The sequence below is a fragment of the Seriola dumerili genome, unplaced genomic scaffold (assembly GCF_002260705.1).
Source record: "Seriola dumerili isolate Sdu_G_001 unplaced genomic scaffold, Sdu_1.0 BDQW01000149.1, whole genome shotgun sequence".
Lineage (NCBI taxonomy): Eukaryota > Metazoa > Chordata > Actinopteri > Carangiformes > Carangidae > Seriola > Seriola dumerili.
In genome coordinates, this window is record NW_019174404.1 from 12,099,123 (window position 1) to 12,122,124 (window position 23,002).

The 23,002-nt window shown below is 42.2% G+C and overlaps 1 protein-coding gene across 1 annotated transcript in view; it reads left to right on the top strand.

The window, feature by feature from the left end:
* The window catches only part of unc79 (unc-79 homolog, NALCN channel complex subunit), a 33,349-nt gene extending 10,555 nt beyond the window's left edge, over window positions 1-22,794 (top strand). The window contains 39 exon segments of the mRNA XM_022750656.1: window positions 1,147-1,376; window positions 1,611-1,782; window positions 1,927-2,157; window positions 2,430-2,620; window positions 3,894-4,017; window positions 4,854-4,994; window positions 5,490-5,705; window positions 6,106-6,333; window positions 6,664-6,805; window positions 7,352-7,431; window positions 7,553-7,701; window positions 7,832-7,989; window positions 9,323-9,504; window positions 9,960-10,161; window positions 10,303-10,485; window positions 11,693-11,982; window positions 12,114-12,296; window positions 12,464-12,626; window positions 13,021-13,170; window positions 13,312-14,595; window positions 15,720-15,821; window positions 16,286-16,409; window positions 16,627-16,848; window positions 16,932-17,072; window positions 17,209-17,247; window positions 17,375-17,487; window positions 17,773-17,858; window positions 18,244-18,417; window positions 18,741-18,809; window positions 18,899-19,009; window positions 20,294-20,398; window positions 20,502-20,579; window positions 20,701-20,790; window positions 20,914-21,089; window positions 21,617-21,800; window positions 21,904-22,107; window positions 22,233-22,310; window positions 22,409-22,450; window positions 22,558-22,794. Of these exon segments, the coding sequence (XP_022606377.1) occupies window positions 1,147-1,376; window positions 1,611-1,782; window positions 1,927-2,157; window positions 2,430-2,620; window positions 3,894-4,017; window positions 4,854-4,994; window positions 5,490-5,705; window positions 6,106-6,333; window positions 6,664-6,805; window positions 7,352-7,431; window positions 7,553-7,701; window positions 7,832-7,989; window positions 9,323-9,504; window positions 9,960-10,161; window positions 10,303-10,485; window positions 11,693-11,982; window positions 12,114-12,296; window positions 12,464-12,626; window positions 13,021-13,170; window positions 13,312-14,595; window positions 15,720-15,821; window positions 16,286-16,409; window positions 16,627-16,848; window positions 16,932-17,072; window positions 17,209-17,247; window positions 17,375-17,487; window positions 17,773-17,858; window positions 18,244-18,417; window positions 18,741-18,809; window positions 18,899-19,009; window positions 20,294-20,398; window positions 20,502-20,579; window positions 20,701-20,790; window positions 20,914-21,089; window positions 21,617-21,800; window positions 21,904-22,107; window positions 22,233-22,310; window positions 22,409-22,450; window positions 22,558-22,746 (7,026 nt within the window). The 3' untranslated portion in view covers window positions 22,747-22,794.
* The last annotated feature ends 208 nt before the right edge of the window (window positions 22,795-23,002 follow it).

Here is a 23,002-nt window from a genome sequence, read left to right on the forward strand (position 1 = left end):
TATCCAGTTTTTCTCTGTATTTAGAACAGTTTAACCTTTGCAGGCATGTGTTGTTATTACTGATTAACTTCACTGCTTCATCAGAATAATGACATTCTGCCTTAAACTGCTAAACCCAAATGAAAAGTGTCATTTCAAGCCAAACAATACACGTTTTCAATGTTTTTATTTCTGAAAACAGAAAGAAATTAAAGCTGTTAACTCATTCTTCATAAACTTAGATAAAATCCATTTTTACCTATGACCCATGGCAAGGTCATTTTTATGAGCAGAGTCCATTCACTGAAGTGGCTCAGTAAAGGCCAAATCGTTTCAAATGAAGCTGTTGGGGCGGGATGTTTGCTCACTGTTGCTGAATGCACTGCCGAGGGCACAAGTGCTCCCTGCTGGTTTCCTGGGAGACACCAGGAAAACTGCGTGTGAGATGATCTCAGGTATTCCCATCAGGCTGAGCAGCTGTCCCCAGCTGTAAGGGGACAGCTGGCCCCTATCCTGGCTATAATCCACAACCTCCCTCTCTGATCTGGCTTTGTCCCACCTATTCCAGAAAGCTCTTTAAACTCCCACCTGGGTTTACACCAAATCATTATTAACTGAGACAGTTCTCTTCATCTGAGAATAGCTTCTTATAAATACCCCATGATACCCAAGATAGAACGTACTTTAAACAACAACAACAACATCAGTAACATCAGAGAAGTGTTTTTGTTGCTGAAAGCCGGAAAGGTGAGTGAGAGAACTCACTGTCAGCAGAGGACAGATATGTTAATTTGATAGGGAGCACTGCATCCCTCTAATGGCACAAGATTAGAGGCTGATCAGATTAGGATGCTTCTCTAGTGCCATGCTTTTTATTTTTAGAAACCTGAGACACCATAGGGACACATAAAGACTTTTCCTATTGCTCCAGATGTAGACAGATCAACTTCTCTAAACAAATGCATATTAGAGAGGGACGTAATAATTGTGAGACCTGGAAATATTTTTATTTTTAGAGGCTTGTCATGAGACATTATTGGCTGTTTTACTGTGATTGTTGCATGTTTGTGTTTCGTTGCATGCTGGCAAGAATAGAAATAAAATTATTCCTTGTCCTCCTCTTCCTCTTCCTCCTCCTTTCTTTTGTTTCTTGGCTTTGTACTGTAGAACTGTAGCTCTCACGTTAGGAGGGCTGTGGTCACCTGCTTCTCGGCTGGCTGCTGTGGGCGCCATGGCAACCGGCCTGTCCGCTACTGCAAGCGTTGCCATGTCAACCACCACAGCAGCGAGGTGGGGGCTGCGGCGGAGACCCATCTGTACCAGACCTCGCCCCCTCCAATCAACACCCGGGAGTGTGGAGCGGAGGAGCTGGTGTGCACTGTGGAAGCTGTTATAAGGTACATCCACTCTGTTTACACTGACATATCACAGCTACAGTTACAAGGTATAAGTCTGTAATGTGGTGAAACACATTTTTAAATGAATATATAGACAACAGTACAGCATAAAGGATATTTAATGTCGGTATTATCTATTTCCTGCTCTTTCACTGTCAATATGTCTCTCTTTTGTCTTCTCTTTGCCTCTATGTATCCTCTGTTATCCCTCTCATCCTCTCCATATCCACCCAGCCTTCTGAAGGAGGCAGAAATTCATGCAGAACAGCGTGAGTTTGAGCTGAACAGGCGCCGTCAGATGGGCCTGTCCGCCTCCCACCACTCTCTGGACAACATTGAGTTTGATAACAAGGAGGACGACCAGCACGACCAGCGCCTCCTCAGTCAGTTTGGCATCTGGTTCCTGGTGTGTAATCACAAGCTGTTACTGTGTCTATCAATAACAGAGACCGGCGAGATAAGAATGTGTGCAGTACATGGCCTCTTATCACTACTCTGTGGAATCCATGGTTACCTGACTGATTAATTTGCATCTCTGACACGTGTACAGGTGAGCCTGTGTACCCCCAATGAGAACACACCTACGGAGAGTCTGGCTCGGCTGGTCAGCATGGTCTTCCAGTGGTTTCACTCCACCGCGTACATGATGGATGATGAGGTTGGAAGCCTGGTGGAGAAGCTAAAGCCTCAATTTGTCACCAAGTGGCTAAAGACAGTGTGTGAAGTGCGCTTTGACGTCATGGTCATGTGTCTGCTGCCCAAACCTGTTGAATTTGCCAGGGTAAGGTCAAGACCAAGGTCAACTAAATATACATTATATGGTTAAGGGATTATAGAGTTGCATTGTGACTCCAAATATACAGGCAATACAGATCCCAGCTCCTGTTTATCTCAGACATAGCACATGTTAACACAGAGAACATGTTGCACTGTCTAACAGCTATGAATAAAAAAATGACAAAATCAGGATCTCACATAGGACTGAAGTTTATTAAAATTATTCAGGGCAGGTCATGACCTGATCTAAGCCAGTCTGTGTTAACTTCTCCCCAGGTGGGAGGCTACTGGGACAAGTCATGTAGCACAGTGACCCAGCTGAAAGAGGGCCTGAACCGCATCCTGTGTCTGATACCTTACAATGTCATCAGTCAACCGCTGTGGGAGTGCTTTATGCCTGAGTGGTTGGAGGCCATCCGCACCGAGGTGCCCGACCACCAGCTCAAAGAGTTCCGGGAAGTGCTCAGGTACCTCCACCTCCGAGAAATGTTTACATATTACTTTTGTTATTCCTGTAATAAGGACTTTTGGTATTGCATATAAACTGGGGTGAGGGTGTAAAATACTTTCTTGTAAGTCACTTGTAGCTGTGCTAATCGTGATATACAACATATATAGTATTAACTGACAAATCTGTACTTTGGTTTCTGGGCTAGTTTTGTCAATTGCTGATGTGTTTTTCTTATTGCTGGATAACACTGGCCAAATGCACAGAACATAACATTATATCAAGATATTTCCAGTGCACCTACAATGACTTTTGTTTGATAGCAGGTATTTTTAGCAGTCTAAACATCAAAAATAAATGCCAGGTTTTGGTGTTAACACCACAGAATCAGTGAAGGAAGGGCCTTTTCCAAAAATAGTATGTACTGAGATTCAGCAGACCAACTGGAAGAGTTTTTACTTTTAACCTTTAAGCCTCAGTGGTCTATAATGCATGATGCTAGCTTTTGCAGCATGTAAAAATATAAATCAAAGAGATGGATACATTAGTAGGTTAGTGTCAGTGAAAAGCTGAGCAAATGCTGTTTGACAGTTTGCAGAATAGCTTTTTCCCTTTCTTTTTTCAACTTGATTGATAGCTTAACATAAAGACTGGTAGCAGGGGGAACAGTTAAGTTAGTAATGAACATAGTGTAGCTCATTTGGTTAACCAAGTTGTGGTTTTGGTTTCCTGGAGTCTTCACACACTATTCATTATGAAATTGTTGCAGACCATACTGCCACATAAAACTGCAATGTGTAATTTCTATATTCTGCTTGTGTACAGATTAAACCAACAAACTATAAGGTGTTAATTCATGAATTGTTGATATAGATTATTGTAGGAGTAAACAAGCTAGCTGTTTCCTACGGTTCTAGTCTTCATGCTAAGCTAATTTAAACTAATTTCATCCTGCTTTCCGGCTTCATACTTATAGCAGTACCGATCTTCACATTTAACTCTTTGTTAAAAAGCAAATAAGCATATTTCCCAAAATTCCCCTTCCCACTTCAGATGACTTCACTGCTGTGCTCCTCTGCTACTTCATTTATGGAAAATGTATGCATAAATGAGACCACCATCTGAATAAGAAACAGAGTAGAGGCAGTGTGAGGACTGCATCACCACATCATGACACAATATTAAAAGTAACAGATGACTGGGTAACAGTATCTGAGGACGGATTTTTGCTACCTGCCTCTCTGTATAAATTCATGTGCATATACATATTCTTGTCTGTCTTCTCCTTACAGCAAGATGTTTGATATTGAGCTGTGCCCCCTGCCTTTCTCCATGGAGGAAATGTTTGGCTTCATCAGCTGCAGATTTTCTGGCTACCCAGCGTCTGTGCAAGAGCAGGCTCTGCTGTGGCTGCATGTAAGTACACACACACACACACACACACACACACACACCCACACACACACACACACACACACACCCACACACACACACACACACACACACACACACGCTGTCTTGTGTCCAGTTCACATCCTGCGGTTCTGTCTACAGTGAGTGTGAATTGAACAGGCTGTCATAGAGTGTGAGAGCCTGGGCAGGAGCCCTGCTGAATATGAATCTGGGTCGCAAAACGAGACTGAGAGAGATAGGAGGGATTTTGCCTTTCACCCAATATGCACTCACAGCTTGCTGTCCTGTATACATGGATCAATTTCAAGTTTTCTGTCACAACTATGATCAAGTGATTGCATTAATTTACCCTCAGTAAATAGGTCAGATTCAAATCAGGGAAGTGGTGCCTAGCTTGATTCTGCATGTCTTCTTTGCATGGTGTATCTCTGTGATGTGTTAATGTCATATAGGTAATACGTTTATATTTGAGGGTCAGTTCACCCAAATCAGAAAGCACTTATTCCAGTGATATCAAGTCATGCATGCAGCTTTAATGTCTTTTGCATAGGTTATGACATATCCATTGTTTGGCTAACCTTATGCAAATAGTTGTGAAAAATTATTTTTTAGAGATTGCATTGTTCATCATTTTGTCCAGAAAAGGGAAAGGGTTCCTGATAAAATCTGTCCATAGTCTGGTCTATAAATTACTTTGAGTAAGTGGGATAGTATTTCTGGAAAGACACATTGCTGGACACCATCATACCTGAAAATCATTAAATCTGCATGGTAAGTAGAAAACTGTATTTGTTGTGATTTTGGTGAATTGATCTGGTGTTTGTTTTGTTTGGATGTAGGTGTTGTCAGAGCTTGACATCGTGGTGCCTCTTCAGCTGCTGATTGGGATGTTTTCTGATGGAGTGAACTCTTTGAAAGAGCTCGCCAATCAGAGGAAGGCCCGTGCCTCAGATCTGACTGGCAACACTGGGGCTCGCAGGGTGAGGAGGACTGCAATGCCTAAAAATACTCCTAAACAATAAATGATAATAGGGTTCAATGCCAAATTTTACTTGTTTTTATCCCAGTTTAGTTGTCACATCAGTAATAACCTAGGGCTTACAGTGTACCTCAAATACCCACTTCTCTTCTGATGTTTTGTGTTCTGTCAGACTGTCAATGCTTGTTTAGGATTAGGGTGTACACATTTTTGCTCTTTTTGGCTTATGTTTCCTACCATTCATTGGGATGAACTGTATGTTACCATGGTAACTCCTAATGTCTAAATATAGCTCCCTTAAAGGGTTTAATTAAACTTGACTGTGATGTAGATTTATCATTGAAATTTATAGCCAGGCAACTCTGCAGTCATGTGCCATTATCACTGGCAGTAACTTGACTGGAGGTTAATAGACTGTCGAGGGCATAAATGCTTTGCGTTTTATGGAGAAAGACATAAATTTTACTTTATATAATGATTTGCTCTTTGTTCGTAGGTGAGTGTCGTGTCAGATCCAGGACGCCGTGGGCAGCACAACACCCTCAGCCCATTCCCCAGCCCCTTCAGGAGCCCGTTCCGCAGCCCCCTACGCTGTAGCCCCTTTAAAAACCTGGGTCATGCCACAGGCCACTGTGCCCTGGATCTGGACTGTGATGATGATGACATGAACCTTGGCTGCTTCATCCTCATGTTTGACCTCATCTTGAAGCAGGTGACCAACCTGTACCAACCTGATGAAAAACTGCTAAAATATATATGTGTATTTTTTTAATCATATTTCTAAAGGGACTATTGGTCTGCCTCTGGTGCTCAATGGTTATAATATTTGTACAATATTCTTTTAAGAATTCAGTTTGTTTGCAGGTATTTGTATGGGAGAAACAAAACATTTTAATACAAACACTGCCAGATTCTATCGCGAAAACATATGCCAAAGATGTATACTGAACTGTTATTCAAACAATATGCAACATAGTTTACGCATTCATATAGAGAAAAGCGACACACACAGTGCAATGACAACAACACCCATAGGTGGGATCTTGAGATTTGTGCATCGAACTCCACTTTTTGTTCCCCTGTTTTTATGGTCGTCTCCCCCGCTGTCCCAGATGGAGCTCCAGGACGATGGTGTGATGCTGGGTCTAGACAGCAGCCTGGGGAAGGATATCGTGGGCATTATCAACAACGTCTTCCAGGCCCCATGGGGGGGTTCACACACCTGCCAGAAGGATGAGAAGGCCCTGGAGTGCAGCCTGTGCCAATCCAGCATCCTCTGCTACCAGCTGGGCTGTGAGCTCCTGGAGAGGTTGACCCCCCGGGAAGAGATACGTCTGGTGGTGAGACACAAAGCATGAATTTTTATGCACCAAATATAAATGAACCCTGTGCATTAAGCAGGTAAGGCTTTGAAATTAATGCCATGCAGTAATTCTACCCCAAAACACCACAGTGTGCCTGACTGAGCTAATGTTGTTGCAGATGACATAAAGCAGAAAGTATGTTCATAAAACAAGTAAATCTCCATCTGTCTTTGTTTTGGTGAATTTACAAATAGGTTATTCTAAAATCTCTTGTGAATGATGCTAATCAATATCATGGTCAGCCGAATTACTGATGATGTGAAACATATGAAGGGGATGTTTTGACAATGTTTCATTCTTCTGCAGGAACCCACGGATAGTTTGGAGGAAACTTTGCTCTTTCCTCAGCAAGATTTCTCCTTTGGGGCAGAGAATGGAAGTGAAGAAGGGGACAACCCAAGTGGCACACACACTGACAACCCCATTAACCACTCTCCTGATAATGCACGTATGTAGCAGTTCTGTACACAGCGTTGTTCAAATACAAAAAAAGCATTCATTGTGTCAGCCAAAATAAATTTCACTCAGCTGTTGACTGCTAGAAGAATACCAAAAATCTTGTAAGGAATACTTCAACCTTTTGGTACATATGCTAACTTGGTTTAGCTAATTTAAACCAAGAGCTAAGCTAAACTAACAGCTTCATATTTAAAGCAGTAGCTTGACATTTTGAGAAATATTTTTATTTATCTGCTCTCTTGCTGAGAGTTTTATGAGAAGACTGATACCACTCCCAGGTTTGTACAGTAAACATGTAGCTGAAGCTAGCAGCCAGTTAACTTAGCATGGAAACAAGGGCAAACCTTCTTACCTCACTAATTCTCTATATCTTAACAAAAAGTGAGAACTGAAAGGTTTTTCTTTATGCTAAGGTAATTGGCTACTCTCTCCAGCTACATACTGAATAGACTTTTGAGTGGTATCAATTTTAGACTCATTGTCTTATCAGTATGTTTTGTACTGGTCATTAATGCTACAGTCTTTTTCCTTCCAGCCATGAAGAATAACTCAGATAAGAAATTCTCCTACCAGCAGCTCCCTGTGTCATTGAAGCTCATATACACCATCCTGCAGGTACTTGTTCTTAATAACTGAATTAGAAAACAAATAGGATGGAAGCATCCAGTAATGTTTCTTTGAATTGTTTGAGTGTACATATGGCACACATGTGAGTCAATATCTCTTTTAAATTCAGGAAATGTCCAAGTTTGAAGAGCCTGACATCTTGTTCAACATGCTGAACTGTCTGAAGATCCTGTGTCTCCATGGAGAGTGTTTGTACCTTGCCTGCAAGGATCACCCCCAGTTTTTGGCTTACGTCCAGGAGAAGATGCTCATCCCAAGGTGTGTGCTCACAGCTTCCCTTCTGTCACAGAAAAAGATCATATGGATGGAAATATCTGTTTGCAGTTGTTGATTAAATCAACTTCTTGATGGTCATTTGCGTGTGTGTCTGTTTTGTGGTGTGTTTTAGTTTGTGGTCCATGCTGAAGTCAGAGTTTTGCCAGTTAGCTTCTCTGGCTGTACCTCAGCTTCTGCACGCCCTCTCGTTATCCCACGGGGCTGACATCTTCTGGAACCTCATCAACTCAAACTTCAACAGCAAAGACTGGAAAATACGATTTGAAGCAGGTGAGAGACAGAGAATAGCTTACTGTAATGTGTAAAATTATATGCTGTATATGATATCTGCAGCTGCTGACAAACTAATGATCATATTTAGTTATAAACACAGCATCAATATCATCATGAGGACTAAACCATCCTCAGTTTAGTGATGTTTTTTGTGAGCAAAGGGGTTGTGGTTGTATGTAATGAATTGTTGGAGGAAGAGCCCCAGTTTGCTGTATAATATGTTTCCTAAAACACTGTCTGCTCACATCTCCCCTTGTGTTGCCATGGTTACCATGTGGCTCAAACAGGCAGCAAAGGGGAATTGTGGGATTAATAAGATTTTTCTTGCCATGTGATTGGCAGAGAGGAGATGTATGACCTTGAGACAGCGGCAGAGGACAGGTCGTCTGACTGTATGGATATAGGGAAACAGAAGAGCAACTGAATTGACAGTTTCCCCAAATACACAGTAAATATTTCTTAGAAGGTGTAAAGTTATAAGCCTATTGTGTATATAAATACCTTGGGACATAAAATAAATTACAGTTATTTGATCTTTCCACCTGGGAAAATGTTGCGTCACATTGTCAGGTTGATATGCTGTTGATCTATTTCAGGAACATGGGCACTTAGAATATTATTCTACCTTCTCATTAGCACTTTTGAAACAGATAATTTTATAATTATGGGTGTAAATCATGCAAAAATGTACAGTATATTTCCGACTCAAACTGCTCTGGCATGTTTCTTAACTCCTACACTGACACCTAGTGGTCAACGCGAGTGCTATAAATCAGCCGAGAATGGGTGAGAGTTTATGGATTTCAGAATAAAATGTCTATTTTTAGATTCTAATCTCAGTCATGATAAATAAAACCAACAACTACTGGAAGGATCCTCTTTCTTGAAATGAGTGAATGCATTCTTATTTTATTTCACGCACAGGGGATATGAGAGATTGTGTCGCCAGAGTGGTAACTGTGTGTACTAACTAAATAAATAATAAAAATCATAATTTTGCATATGAGTGATAGTGTAGTGATACATGTAATTTTAACCGATTTTCAATAGATTGAATATTATTCATATAATTCTTGTGTAATTTTGTAGTTCAAGAAACATAATTCATATTGATACATCCATGCATTATGTGAGGACAAATATGGTGACATAGAAATAGTATCTAAGTAATACATGAATTTATCTTCATTAGTGATCTCATTGCTTGGTCTGTTTATGATATAATCATGGTAATTATGGCAGGACATCTGGCAGCTCTGCTGCCTCATCTTATTGTATGACTCGTCCGTGCTGCTGATGATTTGCTGTTCTTTCTCATGAAAACTGCCAGTTGAGAAGGTAGCAGTGCTGTGTCGGTTCCTGGACATTGGCGCGGTTACAAAAAACCACTTGCTAAAGTATTCCCTGGCCCACGCCTTTTGCTGCTTCCTGGCTTCTGTGGAGGACGTCAATCCCGCTGTGGCCACCAGAGCCAGACTGCTTCTGGACACCATCAAGAGGCCGGCCCTGCAGGTGAGCTGCCCACACAGAAGCAGTACAAAGATGTATTTCTGACATAGAGGAAATTTGGGAGCAGAAACACTTAAACACTGTAGGGCCTTAAAAATCAAAGGGTTATTGTCATTATTACAAAATCTCGTGTCATGTTTGTGTCCTTCTGCACCATAATTTACTATTTGCAAATTCTCATAATGTCCCATAGTTTTAAAGTCTTTTATTGACTCTGGAGCCCTAATGTTTCAGGAGTGCTGGGTTTTTTGCATTGTATCTAAATACATGTCATACAGTTGGTCAACACTTCTTCAGCTGTTTCTGTGAAAATAAATAAACTATGATTAAAAATTATGCATTAAATGCAAATTTGTAGATTTCAGTGACTGGAATCATCAAATATTTGGCAGAAATTACTTAAATAATGTATGTAACTACGTGCTCTGCTTTATATTTATGTGTTGTATATTTTGTAGGGCCTGTGTCTGTGCCTTGACTTCCAGTTTGACACTGTTGTGAGGGATCGGCCAGTCATCCTCAGCAAACTCCTGCTGCTGCACTTCCTGAAGAAAGACATTCCTGCTCTTAGCTGGGAGTTTTTTGTCAACCGCTTTGAAACATTGTCTCTGGAGGCCCAGTTACACCTGGACTGCAACAAGGAGTTCCCTTTCCCAACAAGTATGTAGCTTTAAGGTCCCCATTCAGATTTTTACTCCTGCTTCTCCTACACTTCCTTTTTCTTGACATAATATTTGTTGTGACAAAAACACCACAGCCTAATAGAGCTCCACATGTTGTTTACAACCTTTCTTTTTACAGCCATCACAGCTGTACGAACAAATGTAGCCAACCTCAGTGACGCAGCATTGTGGAAGATTCGACGAGCCCGTTTCGCCAGGAATCGGCAGAAGAGTGTGCGTTCACTCCGTGACAGTGTGAAGGGAGGTCCGGCTGAGTCTAAACGGGCATTTTCACTCCCTGAGTCGCTGAGCAACCGACTTCGTGAGTAGCACAGATCAACAAGTCTGTCTGTCTGTCAGCTGGAATCTTAACCTGTGTCACTTTCATTCAGTCTGAGGTCAAACAGTGTTTGCAAATACCTTTTGAAATACCTGTTTAAATGGAGGTTCAACATGACATTATAGAGGCAAACCATGACTATATCATGTCCGTACCTGTTTAAAGAGTCAGCTGACGCTGCCTATTTTCTATCCATTGTGGGTGAAAATAATGCTATAATTGCTATAATTGCAAATGCTATTCGACCAAAGCCTGGTCCCATTTTCCTAATGTTTCTCTCCTCACTCGTTTGTTCCCAAATTTCATTTCACTTGAATGTCTGAATACTACTTTGTTTAAAAAGGGGGAACTCCCCACCATGACATTCATTTTGTCTTTGGCTCTGCACAGAAGGCTGTCTGAGTTTCTGGGAGAGGTTTCTTGTGTTGGCTTCAAAGTTGATGTGGTTGTTGGATATTTGTGATCATCCAAAATGCCTTAAATCTTGGAAACACTTTTTGTGATTTTGTACTTGGTGGTTTTTTGCTAGTGTTTGTGTGTGCATGTGTTGGATGACGACGAAGCTCAGACATGTGTCCTGTGCTACCTCCCCTGTACATTGTCCTAAATTGTGTTCTTCATATGTGGTTTTTAGCTCTAAGGCTTACGAGGCAAGAGCAGTCTGCCCCGACACTGGGAGATATGATAGAGAAAGTCCTGCCAGGTAAATAACAACGCAAAAATGAAACATACAGCATTACTCTTCATAATCATATCATATTGGAGGAAAAGTACAGTATCACTACCAATAAAGCTTACACGTGGAAATATAAAATGGAATATGAAAAAGCAATGTTTGCTCTGTGGTGACAGTCATTGTTTTTTCATCCCGCCTTCAGGCTTACACTAATAATTACACTGGAAAGAGTGAGAAGAAAAAACACTCTCGCTAACAGCTACCAGGCCATGTTTTGTGTTTACCCTGTTTACATATTCCATGAACATGTTGCACTGATGTATGTATACTGCATGATGATGTCTCCACCTCTCTTGACAGAGAAGTTGACAGGAGAGTTGACTCCCCCCCGCCCAACTCTGTCTTGTTACTCCTCCCCCCTGCTCCTGCACCCTTCCCTCTCCCCATCCTCTCCCCTGTCTGCAGCACGTTTCCTCCCTCACTTTAACCCTGACGCTTCAGCCCCTCTTGTAGGCCAGACCCCGTCTCCTGAGGACGACACCATCATCAGAGACCTGCTTCCTGAGGACGCCGGCATAGATCACCAGACAGTTCACCAGCTGATCATGGTGCTCATGAAATTTATGGCCAAAGACCAGAGCAGCGCCGAGTCCGACATCGGCAGTGCCAAAGCTTTCAACACTGTGAAGCGTCACCTGTATGTGCTGTTGGGCTATGACCAGCAGGAGGGCTGCTTCATGATTGCACCTCAGAAGATGCGCACCTCTACCTGCTTCAACGCTTTCATCGCTGGCATTGCACAAGTAACTGAAATATAAGCTTATTATCACTTGTGTTTATAGGTGTAGCTTTACTGGTACTGTTTAGTGGTATGTTGTAAGGAATATACCTGTATAACATGCAAGCTAATGAACTTAAATGCTCCCTCCTTCAGGTGATGGACTACAATATAGGTCTGGGGAAGCAGCTACTCCCTCTGGTGGTCCAGGTGTTGAAGTACTGCACATGTCCCCAGCTGAGACACTATTTCCAGCAACCGCCTCGATGCTCTCTCTGGGCCCTGAGGCCACACATCAGACAGATGTGGCTCAAAGCCCTGCTAGTTATCCTGTATAAGGTACTCTCGGAATTATTATGTGTCCGTATGATTTCATTGCATGGGATATTATTCATCCAGTCACATAGATATGACATACATATTTCATTTATATTTTATGATATACATATGGCATGATTTACAAAGTAATACATCATAAGCTTGTAATATGTTTCTGTGATCCACAGTACCCATACAGGGACATGGAGGGTAGTAAAGTGGTCCTCCATCTAATCCACATCACTATCAACACACTCAATGCCCAGTATCACAGCTGTCGTCCCCATGCTACGGCAGGACCCCTCTATAGCGACAACTCCAACATGAGCCGCTACAGCGAGAAGGAAAAAGGTGATGCAAAAATAGGAGTGTTATTTATCTCAGCAGACATCTATAATGGCTATAATTTGATGAATAAACAACAACAATTTCTTAATATATAGTCTGTTGATTGTGTGTATCAATGATGGTGTTGATCTTTGGAGTAATCTTAAGACTTTTCCTCAAAATAATTTGGGTACTCACTGCATTTTGCAGTATTTTAGTTATCAACTTATGAATATAAATTGGTCTAGCATTTATAAAAAAACCTAATCTATATATATATATATATACATATATATATTTACTGTGTAGATGACAATGTCAGAGTAAAAATGATAGCCACTCCAGTCAGGGTTACATATTCTATATGCTACATAAAGGCAGTGCTGATGTTAATTCTCCATATTTTTCTCCATTTTAGAAGAGGACAGTGTATTTGATGAGTCAGATGTCCATGACACTCCGACTGGCGCTGCTAACAAGGAGTCACAGACCTTCTTTGCTCGCCTAAAGAGGATTGGTGGCAGCAAGTCTGTGAAGTACCAGCCGGTAGAGCTGAATGCCAAAAAAAGTAAGAAGCAGAGGCTTTCAGAGTAAAGTGTAGGATTACAGCACATCGATCGAATTGTTTTCAGCACAACATATTTTTTCTGATAGCAGGAGGCTTATTGCTTTCACTGGGGTAAAGTCTCGTTTTTCTTCTGTGTATCAGGTGAAATTGAGCTGTCAGAGTACCGAGAAGCCAGCGCCCTTCAGGACAGCATTCTGCACTGTGTGAGGGAGGAGAGCACCAGGAAGAAGCGGCTGCAGGCCATGCACAAGCAGAAGTCTCTGGACATTTCTAACACGGACTCCATCCTCTTCAATCTGGACGAGCACAGACGCAAGTCATGCATTGATCGCTGCGATATGCAGGTGCCCCCTGTGGTACTGCCCCCATCCTCAGCCACATCCCACAGCAGACATCACGGTAAAGGATCCTCCGATGGTTCTTCGGTTCGGGTGGAGGCCAACGATCCCGTGGACCGGCGAGGCTCTCGAGGGGGCCAGTCCGACGTCTCCAAACCTGTCATCCCCGAGGTCCGCCTCAGCTGCATGGAGACCTTTGATGACAAGTTGGACCAGGGCTCCTTAGTGGGATCAGCTCAGGGAAAAGAGGACCAAGACCTCATTGATCTCTCCTCCGACTGCACATCAATTCCAGAGAAACACTCACTGCTCTCCATGTCCGACAGTGACTCCTTGGTGTTTGAACAGTTGCCTCCACTGAGAATCGTGGAGAGTGATGAAGAATTTGATCTTAACACCATCATAAGCTCCAAGTTCAATGGGAGTCCAAAGGTTTCGGCTTCCCCTGCCAGCAGTAACACCTTACGACTGTCTCCGGTGGTTCAGGTGAGTGTGGAGGACTGCTCCAGTGACAAAAAGACCCCAGATGTTTTGGTGGGAGAGGGAGGCTCAGTGCAGCCATTCATGGAGAAGAAGCCAAACCGTGTGACTCCCAGCACCTCTCTGGAGCTTCCTGACCGGCCGGAATATGTCTGCCATGAAAGCCCAATGACTCTGAAGCAAAAGAGAGACCTCCTGAGGAAGACTCCACACGTCCCTGACACCTCTTTAGATGACACGTCTGTGGCCCCTGAAGAGGTGAAGACTGGGATGGGACCTGTGGCGAGTCCCTCTGGTAGGACCATCTTCTTGGACATCCCAGAGGACAGAGCAGAGCCCCTTTCCTCACCAGAAAAAAGCAAGAGTAACAGCAATGATGAAGAAGAGGATGGTGACGATGAAGAGGATGACGACATGGGTGACGACGCGGACAGCGACCCCAAACCTGATAATGCAGATGACAATGACGAAGCAGAGTTTAAAATCCAGATTGTTCCCCGTCAACGGAAGCAAAGGAAGATAGCTGTCAGTGCCATCCAGAGGGAATACCTGGACATCTCGTTCAACACGTTTGACAAGCTGGGTGGTGAGCAGACCACAGAAACCGGTAAGGGGGAGGGAAAGATAAACACTTTATATAGGAAGTTAAAGTAATCAGTGCTCGTTTAGTGAAAATGTTGCATGGGTGCATCAAGGTTAATTTGTACTTTACCAATGTGCTGTCCATGTGATGTGGGATTTGTTTCAAAATATTTTCAGCTGATATCCTGGATTTGAGACATCTTATTCAATGCATTTCAAATTCATAATAATCAATTAATTTCTACGAAATTGGTTAAAAGTGTTTGTTTAAATTAAAGTGACTTTAAATAACATTAAGGACCACAACATTGTTTTGCAAGTTTTGGGGCATTTACCACAAACGGTGTATACCTCATGTCACAGCAAACCATTACAATATGAAAACCAGTTACCAGACTCTACAAACTTGTGTTATCAAAATGTAAGTGTAAATCAGTCTGATATCAATCTGCAATTGAATTACACTACTATACTATCATACTGAACTACTATATATTACTACTGTATAGTACTTCACTATTATAATGTGACATGAGTAAGTTTGAAGAGTCTGCTTTAACTTTTCATACAACATCACAAATAATCGTATCGGCTCTCTAGATTGCTTGGAAAAATGTGTTTAAAAATTGCATAGTGTGCATTCAGTCATGGACAGCATAAATGTAAAGTATATTAGATTTGTAGTTAGGAACTAAAACTTGCAAAAAAACGGATATATTCCTTTAGATTTGGGGATACAAAAAAATGTGCACCTAACTCAAATCTTTCCCCGACCAACCACTCCAGCCTTGTGATGTCCTGTGGTGTGTTTTCTATGTATGTGTTCACTTTTTCCATCATACAAACACACACAACAAGTACTTCAAAGGAGAAAATTTACATTTTGAACTAATTTAAAAGAAGCTGAAGAGCAAGGCAGAATTTGATTATATATTTGAAACAAACTTTGGGGAAATCAGTTTAAACTGCAAACAGTGATTTTCTGATGGTGGTGAGGTTATGTAACAAAGCACTAAATTTCACATAACAAATTAAATTAGCACTAAATAGACTCTACTATTACTATTATTACTGGAAAACTACTGGCATATAATGGCATATATTCTGATGCCAATGCCCTGCCCATCATTCACCCATATTGCCTTGCAGATCACAAAGTTCTGTCTACATTGGAAAAGCCACGAGAATCTGCCTCAGCCCCAACGCTTGAAGCTGCTATGCCTGAAACAAGCCACCGCTCTTCAGTATCAAGTAGGATGCAAATACTTTATTACATAATCTCTTTATGAACTTCAATAAAACTGACTGTTGTGGTTGTCATAAAGAAGGGCCTTAATCTGACATATTTGTATATATTACTTGTGTGCAGTCTAATATATTACCTATAGTTCTCTTTATTTTTCTCTTTTCAAATTAACTTTTGTTTAAACTTCATATTGGAGCTGTAAATATTAAATAAATATCACATAATATGACATCTTTGACATCTTAATCATAAAACCAATAAAATTTGCAAGAATAGAGAAAACACCCATCTAATATTAACTGAATTTAATTTCCAATTACTTTTACTTTAAAGTGACCATCTCTTTTCACGTGAGCGTCTTCCCTATTTCCATGTAACCATACACACGCTTGTTGTTGGGGAAGCTGGAATGAGTTCAGCAGGTACTTTAACGCAGGTGTTGTTCTCTGTATCTGTATCTGACCTTTAGCTCAGTACCGTCAGGTGAAGCGTGGCTCTTTGGGAGCTCTGACCATGAGCCAGCTAATGAAGAGACAGCTGGAGCATCAGTCCAGCGCGCCACACAACATCAGCACCTGGGAAACGGGTCAGTTGCTTTAGACTTCCCTTTATTCCATAATGACCTCTTGAGGAGGTATATGGATATAGTGACATGTAAGAAAACAAAGGAAACAGAAATAACTTAAGCGGAAAGTGACACTTATTGGCCAGTAATTGAATTCAAACTCTGGGAAGATACCATATAAGATTTAGTATTAAATAATTTACTGTCTTCGAACATAGACAAAAAGCCTAAATATCTTTACTTAGATTATGACTCAAAAACCAAACCAACATGTTATTCCTCATTGACCTCATTCAGGATCTAATAACTGAATCTGAAAAGCCTGCTGTTCTTTTATTTCATTACTGATATTCTTCCTCTGCAGGTCCCACAAAAACCAGCCTGCTCTCTGCACCAAGCACAGTAAGCATGTTTGTCCCTGCGCCCGAAGAGTTCATTGATGAGCAGCCTACCACAATGTCTGACAGGTGAAGGTGAAGCTATACATGTCTTGAAACAAGTCATCTTAATGCTTAAACCAGCCTGTGTGAAATACAATGTGATGTCCCAGGTGTCGGGACTGTGCGGCCGTGCTGGAGGAATACGACGAGGAGACTCTCAGCCTCGCCGTGGTCGTTCTCTCCATGTTCATCCACCTCAGCCCTGATTTGGCTGCTCCAATGCTTCTCGACATCATGCAGTCTGTGGGCAGGTACAGCCGCTCCTGTAACCATCCTGCAATCTCCATCCACACAGCACTTCACCGTTAAATGAAGTTTCATAACTCGCCCATAGAACTCATGCATAATTCATCCCTGGTCCTAATCCACTGCTTTAACTGCTTTCAGGTTGGCATCCAGTGCCAATTTTTCTGGACAAGCTGAGAGGTATGAGACATTAAAGCCGTCAAACCAGTGCGCTCAGATATTCACTGTGCTTATAGATGAGTTTAATAATAGATGTGGAGTGTGACTGCCTGTCCAACTCAGACATTCTCCCTGTGATGTTTTGCAGTATGTTGATCCCAGGGAATGTAGCAGGTGTAGCCAAGCAGTTCCTGCGCTGTATGTTTCACCAGCTGGCCCCTAATGGCATCTTGCCCCAACTCTTCCAGAGTAACATCAAAGGTGTGCTCATACCACTGACTACTAAACTCAAAACTCCTTGAACTTTATCAGCACTATTTCTACAGAGCCTTATAGCGTATCTTAGCTGCTCATTTCTGTGTGTTTCAACCTTGGTGCTCTATATTTTGAAACTTATAGTAGATGCATACTTTGCTGCTTTTCTTTACATATTTGTTTTAATGTTTATTTATTTTTTACACAAGGATAAGGCTAACTTGATAGTTTTCCACTGGATATATTGTCACCTTTATTCTTTTTATGCTTTTCTATATATCTTTTTTGCAGATGGAAGTTTTCTGCGAACGCTTGCAACTTCGCTGATAGATTTCAATGAGCTGAGTTCAGTTGCTGCCCTCAACATGCTGCTTGAGGTAGGATTTTCCTTCGTGTGTCTGTGTTGAGTCTTGCAACCAGCAGGAGGAGCTCTTGTCAAAGCAGTAGCTTTTGTGTCTCCAGCTACATGTAGAGCATAAGCCCATCTAAAATCATCATGGGGGCATTCAAGAAAACCCGCCTTACCCTGCACCACTGTTCCACTTTATTGTTATTGTAAAGCTAAATACATGACACAGATTAGAACCCATTGATCCATGAGCCCATCCAAGCAATCATGTGTGCTTCAGTGTCCTAAATCCCCTGCTCTGAGCACAAGCATTGCGATTGATCAGGGCTGAACGATCAGTTAAATGGAAATATCTTCGCTTGTAGAATTTCATTATATAAACCTGTTATGGTTTGTGCCTGTGTGCCCTCCAGGGTTTGAACAACAAGAAGAGTCTGCCAGCAGGGGGCACAATGCTGCACTGCCTGGACAACATCGCCACCTTCATGGAGGCTCTCCCCATGGACTCTCCTAGCAACCTGTGGACGACCATCTGCAACCAGTTCCAGACCTTCCTCACAAAACTGCCCTCTGTGCTTCCTCTGAAGGTAGATATCGACTCTTCCGTTCACTTAGTCATGGTCTGATATGGTTTAATGTGATTATGGCTGGAGGAAAAAGCATTTAGCAGTGCCCTTGTCGGGTTCAATAGGATAGAATCTTAAAATTGTAATTGATTTGACTCTGACGCTTTTGACCTTAGAGGTCAAATTAGTGTGTACTCTAATCAATTTATCACTGCAGATAGATTTAAAACACCAAGTCCAGGACCGTGGGTATGCAGCATGCAATAATTTTTAACTTTTGCACTTTAAAACCAACTGGCAGTTTCGATTTCTCAACATTTTTTGCAATCTGTATGTGTCATTAGTGCCCCATGGATTCCAGTTTGAGGATTATCATTTGTCTGCTGAAAATCCCGACCACAAATGCAACCCGGGTAAGCCCAAGGCAGAATTTTACACACTGATTTGTCCAAATCCTAGTCTTTAACACTTTAACACTTTTTTCTTTTCCTCCATTCTACAGAGCCTCCTGGAGCCCTTCTCCAAGTTGCTGAGTTTTGTCATTCAGTATGGCATGTTCAGTCTCTCCTACCTCGTAGAACTATGTGGACTGTGTTATAAAGCCTTCAACAAGGTACTCTTGAGTATGTTTACACTAGGTCTTTTTGTTTAGTAGACATAGAGTTTCATATGTTGGAATAAAACACGTGCTGACATCTCGTGTTTATGCAGGCAGTGTTGAAAGAGTTAAACCTTTTAAACTAATCTGCAGTGTTAAAAATGTTGAGCTTCTGCTCGCAGGCCTCCCGCTCATCACTCTTTTGGTGCTACACCTACTTCCCTGACTCTCCAGTCAGCCAGAAATGTGCCCATGTGTCACAGATGATTAAGTAGGCAATCAGCCAGTATTGATTAACATGATTAGTTGGTGTGCTAGGGCCGAGGATGTATGGTGTGTTTCAGAGTGGCTGTCTCAGACAGAGATGGAGCCAGAGCTGTCTGCACTGTTCGGCGAGATGGATCCTCAGTCCTCCACCACTGTCAACACTGCATGCTTTATGTCTCCTGCAGTATTGATTTTCTACACCCTCTTTAATTTCTCACAGTATAATATCCGCTTTTCAAAACCCAGAGTCACAATGAGCAATTGCTTTTGGAACCTGTCTTGTGCAGATGTTTTATGGCGAGGTGAGGTTTCTGGGGAGCGCAGGGAGGACTTTTCAGCCGGTTATCTTTGGGGGTCAGCCGTTAAGGACACAAAGTGGGGCTTTCTAGACCTACTAAAGTTTTTCACACCATACACCATTTGTCACAGCGGCACTGCACTGTATGCCAAATGCGACGGGGCCCTCTAGCTTAAGAGCATACTATGATTTGCTATTTACAAAACGGACATGCTCCATTAACTTTTAATTATGAGAGTGCTGTGTACAGGTATGTGCATTAACAAGCCACACAGTGAGAAATGTCAGGAGCGGCTCTGCATTCTGTGGCGTGTGCCTGCGCCCAACATAAGCAAACATGACTGCATAGAGGAACAGAGAGGCAAAGTGGAAGCCAGAAGATGACAGTGTGGTTTGTAAACAGGCAGCTGGGCTTTGTGTGGAAGGGATGAACAAAGAGAGCAGCCTGTCCTCAGGGAGGGAGAAGGCAGCCTGACAGCCTCATCTGAGCTGCCTGGGACTCTGGGAGGAGAGATCTGGACTGGCCTAAATCTACTCCTCAGCTTCACTATTCTCTGTCTATTCTCTGTCTCCCTGCCTCCCCTCCCTCCCCTCTCACTGCCTGTCCTTCCCCCTCTATTCAGGCTACAGAGTTTATGCTCTCCTCGCAGCATGAGTAAGGGAGAGTGATAATAGAAAAAGGCAGTCTTGCAGCATCAGTACATTTACCCCACTCTCTATCTCCTCGCATCCAGGAAAGAGATAAGTTCTACATGTCCCGCATTGTGGTGTTAGAGCTTCTGCAGGCTCTCAAGTTCAAATCTCCCCTGCCTGACACAAACTTGTTACTGCTGGTCCAGGTAAAAAATACAGTTTTATACATTTAAATTTGACACGAACCAAATACATGATGGTGTTCACTCCTAAATGCACTACTAAAACCTGTGTTGTGGAATTTGCCAGTTCGTTTGTGCAGACATCGGTACACGGCTAGCAGAATCCACCATCATCCAAAAGCACATGATCTTGACGCTGCCGGGGGTAAGACTTTAGTTGCTTTCTGTTTAGATCGTATTAAAATCAGCCTCGTAAAACAGCAGGAAATAAAGACAGACCTCAGTGTGATTCCTCCTAAAGGATAAACTGTTTTTCTTCTCCACAGTGTACAACTGCAGCAATGGAGTGCATGAGGCAGTACATAAGTGAGCTCCTGGACTTCATTGCAGATATGCACACACTAACTAAACTTAAAGTAAGTCTTGTTCTTCATGTGAGCGCATCATGTGCATAGTATCTGATCATATGTGTTTTCGACATTAAGCCTTGTGTGTGTATTTCAGCAGTATCTTTCTCTTACTCTAAATCTGTTATTCAGAGCCATATGAAGGCTTGTTGTCAGCCGCTGCATGAGGACACTTTTGGGGGGAACCTGAAAGTGGGCTTGGCACAAGTCGCCGCCATGGAGATCAGCAAAGGCAATCACCGTGATAACAAAGCTGTTGTCCGTTATCTTCCCTGGCTTTATCATCCTCCATCTACCATGCAACAAGGGTAAGAATGACAAAACCACCGACAAGTTTAGTAATTTTTCCATGACTTAAAAGGCCAGTGCCCCTAAGTTACATACAGTGAAACATATTTTCTCATTTATCTCTGGTTGTATTCAAAACATCAAAGATAGTTTTGGCTTTACTTTCCTAGATTTTGAGATACCTGATTGGATGGAATTGGGTTTCTAGTGTTTACATAACAAATGTCCCCTGTTTTCTGAATAATTCACAGACCTTTCTGTGAACAATTTTTATTCGAACTACTTAAACTAGTCCTAGTGAAGGCTGTTGACAGTGTGTTGGTGCTTCTCATATACAAAAACATTCACAAATAAAATGAAAATTGTCTTAATGGCTAAACACAATACCACTAGATAAAAGTGAGAATATGTTTTTATCAAATCATTTAGTTGAATCTGCCTTTAAAAAATATATGCTAAGACATTGTGTATAATCCTGAGCAATATGAGAATAGTATTTTTGAGAATACATTGTGAGCTGATCTGTAAAACTGAATCTTCTTTGCAGGCCAAAAGAATTCATCGAGTGTGTGTCCCACATCCGACAGCTGTCCTGGCTTCTTTTGGGCTCCTTGACACACTGTGCCCTGCACCAGGGCTCCACCTCCTGTATGCCCATCCCTCTAGATGCTGGCTCCCACATCGCGGATCATCTTATTGTCATCCTCATTGGCTTCCCAGAACAGTCCAAGGTCCGGCAGATACAAATCCCTTCTAATGATCCCGCCTTAGAGGTGTTAATATGATCTATAATCACTTCACTGGCCTTTCCTGTTTTGTTCTTGATGTCCCCAGACGTCGGTGCTGCACATGTGTTCTCTGTTCCACGCCTTCATGTTCGCCCAGCTGTGGACCATTTATTGTGAACAGGCAGCCGCTGCTCCATCCCTGCAGAACCAGAACCAGACAGAGTTTTCTTCCAGCGCCATCCTCACTGGCCTCGAGTTCTGGAGTCGGGTTACACCTAGCATCCTGCAGCTCATGGCCCACAATAAAGTGGTGAGTGCTCTGCCTTGTCCCTTTCCACCAGGCATCTAGCTAAGGTATAAGATAGGAACTTGAAATATGAAATGAGAAAATTAATTCTCTGTATATGAATTTGAATTTGGACTATTTTCTCTCAGATGGTAGAGATGGTGTGTCTTCATGTCATTAGTCTGATGGAAGCCCTGCAGGAGTGCAACTCAACCATATTTGTCAAGGTTTGATATAAGTCAAATATTTTTTTCCATATGAATAATATGTGATCACCTTAACCGTTTGCCTAACACGACTTCTCCATGTTAATTTCTCTCTATAGTTGATTCCTATGTGGCTACCCATGATTCAGTCAAACCTTAAGGTAAGGCCTTTAAAAAGCTTTCTGCCATTATTGATGCAGGTTGATATCATGCAAGTAAATATCCACTTATTATAGGATTTCAAACTAAGATGTCCTTCCTTCGTTAGCATCTGTCTGCGGGGCTGCAGCTGCGTCTCCAGGCCATCCAGAATAGGGTGAACCACCAGTGTCTGCAGGGCCAGTCATCGGGAGCCCCTCCGTTTGCTCTGCGCAAATGGCTGCAGTGCACCCAGTTCAAGATGGCTCAGGTGGAGATCCAGTCATCTGAGGCTGCTTCACAGTTCTACCCCATGTGATCTACTTTCTGGTCACATCAGGGTCATCTGTGTCCTTTGACCTGCATGCATCTGCAACGGGCTGAACTCACCGACCAAAAAAAAGGACTTTATGTAAACTGATGCTGTGTGAAATCCATTTGGACTGAATCATTCAGCACCTTTAGTATTAAACCTGAATATGTACAGTAAATCTATGCTATTTTAAAGTACTAGTACTGGAGATAATTAATTAGGTATGGTAGACTTGTGTGGAATAATTGTATCAGGTGCCTGA